This window comes from Garra rufa, chromosome 8, assembly GCF_049309525.1.
Source record: "Garra rufa chromosome 8, GarRuf1.0, whole genome shotgun sequence".
In the NCBI taxonomy this organism is placed as follows: Eukaryota; Metazoa; Chordata; class Actinopteri; order Cypriniformes; family Cyprinidae; genus Garra; species Garra rufa.
In genome coordinates, this window is record NC_133368.1 from 18,280,489 (window position 1) to 18,288,220 (window position 7,732).

The 7,732-nt window shown below is 41.6% G+C and overlaps 1 protein-coding gene across 1 annotated transcript; it reads right to left on the bottom strand.

Annotated features, from left to right (window-relative positions):
• Positions 1-6,626: 6,626 nt before the first annotated feature.
• rprma (reprimo, TP53 dependent G2 arrest mediator candidate a) lies at positions 6,627-7,568 on the bottom strand. The gene has a single exon (XM_073846324.1). It carries the CDS (start codon positions 7,364-7,366, stop codon positions 7,055-7,057), a length of 312 nt encoding a protein of 103 aa, XP_073702425.1. The 5' UTR covers positions 7,367-7,568; the 3' UTR covers positions 6,627-7,054.
• Positions 7,569-7,732: the final 164 nt, after the last annotated feature.

Consider the following 7,732-nt stretch of genomic DNA (forward strand, 5'->3'; position numbering starts at 1 on the left):
CAACCTTGTTAGTATGTATTTTCTTGCCTTTCAAAATAGACTGCAATTCCACTGAGACCATTTTCAGGAAGTGATATTGTCTATTTTCCCACTTGAATTCAACTGTACAAATTGAGCTAACTGTCAACTCTCACTTTTTTTTAAAATGTTACTGCTAGTCACACTCTTAAAGTTCCACCCTGTTAGGCTATGTCATAAAGAATGTTTGTCCGGTCAAAAAATAAATAAATAAAAACATCTGACATAGTTATAAACATTCTTTTTATCTGTAGAAGTTTAGAAAGCTAAATGCTGATCACTCAAAGAGCTAAGGCTAACTTTGCTCAAAATTTTCCACCCTGTTAGATTCCATTTTTAGCTAATGTAAAAGCCCTTTTACACCAAAAAGTGAAAAGAATAAGCTTCAGGTTGAAGGAAAAGTAAATTCACTTCTGTACAGAAGAAGGCAGGAGAAGCAAGTTCAACACTCTTCAGAAAAAAAAAATGAAGCACAAATGTTAACTTACCTAAAGTAATTTTACTTATTAGTATGGCTGAATTGGATCATCAAAGATCAGCAACAAAAAAAACTGCTAAGTACAATGGGATTAAACACAAAGGATCTCATTACTGCAAGGTTTGAATCATATTGTCACAAGGACGGTCTGAGACGAGCGGATCCTTTTGCAGCATTTTATTGGTACGGACAAACACACAGGGGCAGGCAGAAATCGTAGTCAAACACAGGCAGAAAGGTCGGGGCTGGCAGCGAGAATCAAACACAAGAGGGAGTCCAGGAATCAAAAATACGGGAAATCAAACACGGGAAAGAAACGCTCAGAATGTAGCCGGGGCAATACAAGACTTCGCGAAGAAGCTGTGTGTGAGAGTGGCTTAAATGCAGTCCTAGAAATGAGGTGCAAGGAGCGGCTTCCAGATGCTCTAACCACCTAATGAAACCGGAGGGTGGTGGAGCGGAGGCGGAACAGGGGGAGGGTTGGAGGGCCAGGTCCATGTGGGGGTAATGGAGCTATGGACTGAGGCGGAGCCGACGGAGGGAGAAGCCATGGTGGAGGAAGGGTTGGCTCCTCCATGGAGCCGACCGACGGAGGTGGAGCCGGTGGAGCCCGAGGCGGAACCGGAGAGTCAATGGTCCTGGGCGACACAGAGGATCCGGAGGGCCAAGGCGGAACCCAAGGCTCTGGCGACCAAGGCGGAGATGGAGGTCCAGAGGCTGTGCCCACGGGAGGGAGGAGGTCCACAGAGCCGGTAAGACGGAGTGACGAGGGGCAGCCGGAGGAGTAGAGTCCAGAGGCGAAGGTGGGGCGACGACTGACCAGGGCGGAGCCGGAGGGACGATGGAGCCCGGTGGAGCTGGTGGACTGACGGCCGACGGCGGAAACGACGAGGGAGCAGAGAGCTGGGGTGGAGCCGCAGGGTCGGAGGGCCGAGGCGGAGTCCAGGACTCTGAGGCTGGAGGCGATGGTGAGGGATCCTCTAGCCAGGGCACCGATGGAGACTGGCAGACCCACGGCAAGTCCTCTGCACCGAAGGTGGTTTGTGGGTGAGCAGAGGGACTGTCAGGAGACAGAGGTGGTGGGACTGGAGCAGTAGGGAGGGTGGGTGGGAAACTCAACAGTCCATACACGGCCTCCGTAGCTCGAATGGGGAAAATATACAGTCCATAAATGGCCTCCGTGGCCTGAACCAGGCAGACAGGAATCTCAGGACGGCTGGACGGAACCAGCGGAGACTCTGGAAGGCTGGGCTGAACCAGCGGAGGCTCTGGAAGGCTGGGCGGAACCAGCGGAGGCTCTGGAAGGCTGGGCAGAACCAGCGGAGGCTCTGGAAGGCTGGGCGGAACCAGCGGAGGCTCTGGAAGGCTGGGCGGAACCAGCGGAGGCTCTGGAAGGCTGGGCTGAACCAGCGGAGGCTCTGGAAGGCTGGGCGGCACCAGCGGAGACTCTGGGAAGGCGGCCATCTTGCGAACAGGCTCTGGAAGGGCGGCCATCTTGCGAACAGACTCTAGAAGGGAGGCCATCTTGTGAACAGACTCTAGAAGGGAGGCCATTTTGCGTGTAGACTCTGGAAAGGCGGCCATCTTGTGAACTGACTCAGGAAGGGCGGCCATCTTGTGAACAGGCTCTGGAGTGGCAGCCATCTTGCGTAGTGGCTCTGAGCTGGAGTTTACTGTGGGAACATTGTTGTCCTCTTCTTTGATTCCCACAGTAAAAGGAGAGCCACTTAGTTGCAGAGCAATGTCCATGTAATATTGCAAAGTCCAGCCAGGTTCAAACATGGGCATGAGGGAAGCCAATGGCTCTAAGAGTCCTCCACGGAAGAAAATCATCAGGCATGCCTCATCCATGGAAGTCTGCTTAGCCAATTCCACAAAGTCCATAGCATAATCCTCAATAGACCGCTCACCCTGCTTGAGATGCATGATCTGTACAGTGGGGTTCGTGCTGGAACCGGATGACACCATACTAGCTGCTGGATCCTTGTAGTGGCGAAGTCTTCTGTCACAAGGACGGTCTGAGACGAGCGGATCCATTTGCAGCATTTTATTGGTATGGACAAACACACAGGGGCAGGCAGAAATCGTAGTCAAACACAGGCAGAAAGGTCGGGGCTGGCAGCGAGAATCAAACACAAGAGGGAGTCCAGGAATCAAAAACACGGGAAATCAAACACGGGAAAGAAACGCTCAGAATGTTGCCGGGGCAATACAAGACTTCGCGAAGAAGCTGTGTGTGAGAGTGGCTTAAATGCAGTCCTAGAAATGAGGTGCAGGTGTGAGTGGTAATCAGTGCAGTGAGAAACAAGGAGCAGGTGAATGCAGTGATTAGTGCAGTGGCTTGTGGGGAATGAAGTCCATGATGTGTAGTGCAAGAGTTTATGATGACAGGACGACCAATTCGTGACACATATTCTGAGTTTGTATTATACTGTTTTTATTAATTTTGAATATGTGAATATCTTTTTAACTATAGTAGTAACCTCATGATTACATAGTGCACGCAACACCTCTGCACTCCCGATTTCTCTCAACATTTGGACAGAAGACTTGGGAGTCAATAAATGGTAAAACAAAGTAACTGGCATTATTTATTTGAAAAAGTAATGTGTTACTTTACTAGTTACTTAAAAAAAGTAATCTGATTACGTAGCTCGCATTACTTGTAATGCATTACCCCCAACATGCATCAGTAAATCGGTTATTTGAACCAGTTCCAAACAAACTGTCTGAAAGAATCAATCTTCCCTGTTTGATGCTCTGGATTACAACTAATAATGCAAATAATGTTCAGTTTCTTGCACAGACTGATTGATTCTCTTCATAAGACCTCAATATATCGCCAGAAGCTGCTGGTATTAATTTTGTGTTGCCTGATATGCTTTTTTGTCTCTCAGAGTGACTGTAGCTGTTGACTTACATTTTATGAATCACCAAGGACCATGATTTAAGCTAAACATCTTCTTTATAGTTCTACTGAGGAAAAAAAAAACACCTACTGCAGTAAGAGATCAGAATATATTTTTTATCTTCACCAGATACTTAAACTCTTCTGAACAGTTTTACAATATGACTTGTGACAATTCTCTTTCTCAAAGGTACATGAAGAACACAGGACCAGAAATGATGGCTCTGTCACAGTGGCGTCTAGAGCTGTCAGTCAACATCATGATCATGGATGAGCCCCACTGAGCCTCTGAGCATTTCTGCCAATCAGCTGATGGATGAGCTGGAGCTCAGGGCGCCGTCATGTAATCATCACTCACATCTGGAAAAAAAGAGACTTACTGTGCACCCGTTTTTGGGTTAGTCACCAGTCTCTGAGGTCTACATGTTCCAGTCTATTTCTACGCCATGTGACACAAAAAATCAATCAACATAACACGCAATGATTCATTGTATATTTAACAAGATGTGGTTAGAGGTAGTCATGCAGAATAATCATGACAATTGCCTCCCTTCGTGTCTGCGCTGCCCCGTCCTTTCGACTGCCACATTGCCATCAGACTCATGACAGAAGTGGACATGACATGAGGAAGGCAATATCTTCTCTATTTTAAGGCCATTTCACTCAGCCAGAAAGCCAGCCAAGTTTTTTTCCACACCAAACATTAAAACTCTGACAGAACAACTACTTTTCAAGAGAAAGTTTATATGTCTACTCTTATGAAAAAATACATTTAGCATACTTTTACAAACAGTACTAGTTACATAACATAACTGCATTTGATCATGCTCAATTTAATTGAATTGGATAATAAATTACATTCTTAAAAAAAGGTACTTTCAAAGGTTCTTCACAGTGATGCCATAGAAGAACCATTTTTGGCTCCACATCTCTTTCTTACCTTTTTATAAACCGAAGAACCTTCTTTAGCTACAAATAATCATTTTAAACATTTTGTGAAACAGAAAGGTTCTTCAGATGTTAAAGGTTCTTTATGGAACCATTTAGACAAAAAAGGTTATTCTATGGCATCATGAAGCACCTTGTGATCTACTAAATGTACGGACAAGCATTTATTGTGAACAATGATATACATTAATGTTATATGTTGAAACTTATGTTGTTGTTTTTTAAATATATTTGTAATAAAGCATTTGTAAATGATAAGCTTGCATTTTAATTTAACATTGAATAGCAGTTAAAATTTTGTACTAAGGTTAAAATGTCCTTTAGTTTGTTAGTCAACATATCAAAATAAATGTTTAAAGTATGACAAAAGATTAATAAAACTTTCTACAATTTAATTGCACATTTTACAATTTAAATGAACTTAGTCATAAAATTGTACTTAAGTAAAACTTAGGTGGCTTGTTATTTCATTAATAGTAAATAATCTGCAACTGCATTTTTATTATTTTTTTTGTTACAAATATACTTTCAAGATCTGAGGTATGCAACAATTGCACATTCAGTACAATTACACTCATTTTTTCACATGAATAATTTTGCAAGGCTGACTTCAGTACAAAACCAGATGGTTAATAAGTTAATGTTCATAAACACATAGCAATTCTTAATAATGTGCTGGCTTTCTTTAATGCAACTCTCCTTCTAAAATAAATAAAATAAATACGCTCTAAATCCACAACTTCAATATGAGATGCACATTAACTGCCTTGGAAGTGCTTAATGCAAATCACACAAATAGGACAAAAATTTCTCTGCAGATGTTAAATCAAAGATAAATGTTATGAGTCAGCTAATAAGTATTGTAGCATTTTCTTTTTTCTTTCTTTTTTTTGTGGACACCTGGTATCTTCAATATTTAGACAGAATCAAAAATTAAAGCCACTCTGAATTTTTACGTATCTCTCACGGGAAGTGCAAAATCATGATTGTACAAACAGGCCGGTTCTCTCTGTTAAAGTTGATGTCACTGCATAGTGTCTGGCTCAGTACTGATGCGGCGACTGCAAAATTATTCATTGTGAAGTTAACAAGCTCTCAGCTCTCACAGACACTCTTATAAATAGATGTGTCTTAAAAGTGGCAGGCCTCCTTCATCAACAGCCCTCTGACTGCCATGGTAAACACATTTAGAAGAGATTTACCCATTCGTGGAGGCTAATTTAGTCTAATCTTGGTGATATCAACATTATGAAAAATTACAGGTCTATGCTTACACATTAAAATAAAAACATCATGAATATTGATAGCCACACTGAAACAGGATGGGCTGTGTTGCTGTCTGATTAGGTAACAGCCAACTGAATTTAATTAGTTTACCATAGAACTCAAACCACTGATAAATTCCATTTAATTATCCGAACCTAAGCAACAGAAAGCCCATTTTAACTGCTTTTGAAAAGTGCTGTTGCATTTCTTAATTGTGTATTCAAACAAACAAGCCACAAACTTTAACTAAATGGTCACCTGAAGAATTTATATGCTGTAATATAAATTGTGGATAAATAGAAACGGCAAATCATTATCATCTCTGTAAAAATCTTTGGAACTTCTATACTTGGTCTGAAAAAAGCTCTGTAGGTGTATTGTGTGTGGAATTCTCTTATAAAGATTATTTATAAATATCCCCAAATGTCTTACTGTGCCTACCTTCAGGGTAGGACGACTGAAAACTACAGGCACAAACTGATGTTAAAGAAAAATACATACTGCTAATTGTTTACTATTCATGTTATATCAGTCAACATGCAGTTAGTTAGATAATAGTGACAATAAATCTGATCTTTGAAATCATGGGTGCAAGATAAAAGAAAGACTATACTGACAGAAAATATCTAGACAATTTTATGGATGCTTTAATACAACATTCCCTTTGCTGCAGCATTACTGGATATGTGAGACTGTAAATTTACCTCAAAATGCATCATTGATCTCAGAATTAAATCTAAAACTAAAATGTACTGTAACATATTAGCAAACTATTGATGACACTTGTCTTAAATTAAGGTGGACATGTGTTGTTCTTACCTTAAGGAGACACTTGTTTTGACCCTTAAAATGATATTCATTGTCCATTACATTTACTTAAGCCTAAATAATATGTTTGGCTCATTAATGTTACCACATGAAGATCATCTTACATTGTAATTACATATCCATAAAATGTCTGTAAAAAAGGAGTACATATCATAATAAAAACAAATGAGAGAAAAAACATTTTATTCGAAATATGAATTTATTGTAATAAACATCATATTTTGATCTTGCTAAACGACTAAGAATGAATCCGTGCAGTGCTTACAGTGTGCTTTACAGACAGGAGATCCTTAACCATTACAAAACAGTAAATGTGCAACAGCTCCCTTGTGTTTGCACATATAAATATTTTCAATGACAAATGTAAGACTCCGTGCCATATCTGATTTGAAATCTGGGTGGATCGTCACATAAATGAAGCGCTTGAATGTAAGAGCGAAAAGGCGTGCGCGCAAAATGGAGAGAGTGAGTTTAGTTGATTTCCAAATGATAGTTTTTAGCGGGACAAATAACACTGTGTCCAGTTTGTAAAGAGGCCATCGAAATACATGTCCATCATGTGGTACGCAAACTTCATTTCATGGCAGTGCATAATCATCATCATGTCTCTAGTACGCACCCACGATGACAGCCTCTACCTCTTTGGAGGGTCTCCGGTCCGTTACCAAAAAGTTTATCATCCCTTCCGACTTGATCAGCAAGTTACAGCCCAGGAAAAAGATCCCGAAGACTACGGTGAGGGAGAGGACGCACATCACCGCTATCTGAACTATTCTCATGATGAAGAGGCTCCTCTCATCAGGAGCGGCCGCCGTGAAGCCGTTATCCGTCACCACCGATGAGAAGTTACAGCACAGGAGGATCTCCTCAGTCCGGTTGGAAAAGATTCCACTGTCCGTTTGGTTAAATGTAGTATTCATGTTTAGTGTTAAAAAAAAAAACGTCCACAAAGAATACTTCGAAAAGTCCAAGAATTCAGGCAATTCCGATCTGGGAGTCTGAACACATGAGAAATTGCGTAAAAAGTGTCCGTAAAGTCAGGCGCACCGATCCAGCCTTTCTTCTTTGGCGCACTGGCGTCCCATGACGCGCTCCTGCTCTGATTCACTGTAACTACACAGCTCAACATCACACCTGCTCGGTTAAAAGCACCGAAAGAGCCGATGGGAGGTAACTACTACTTCACTCACTCATAAGTTCATGCCTTGTGGCGCCACCTATAGCAAAACTTGTAGCATTACTGTCCTCTGATGAATTCTTTAAAGAACGGACCGTTTAATAATCAC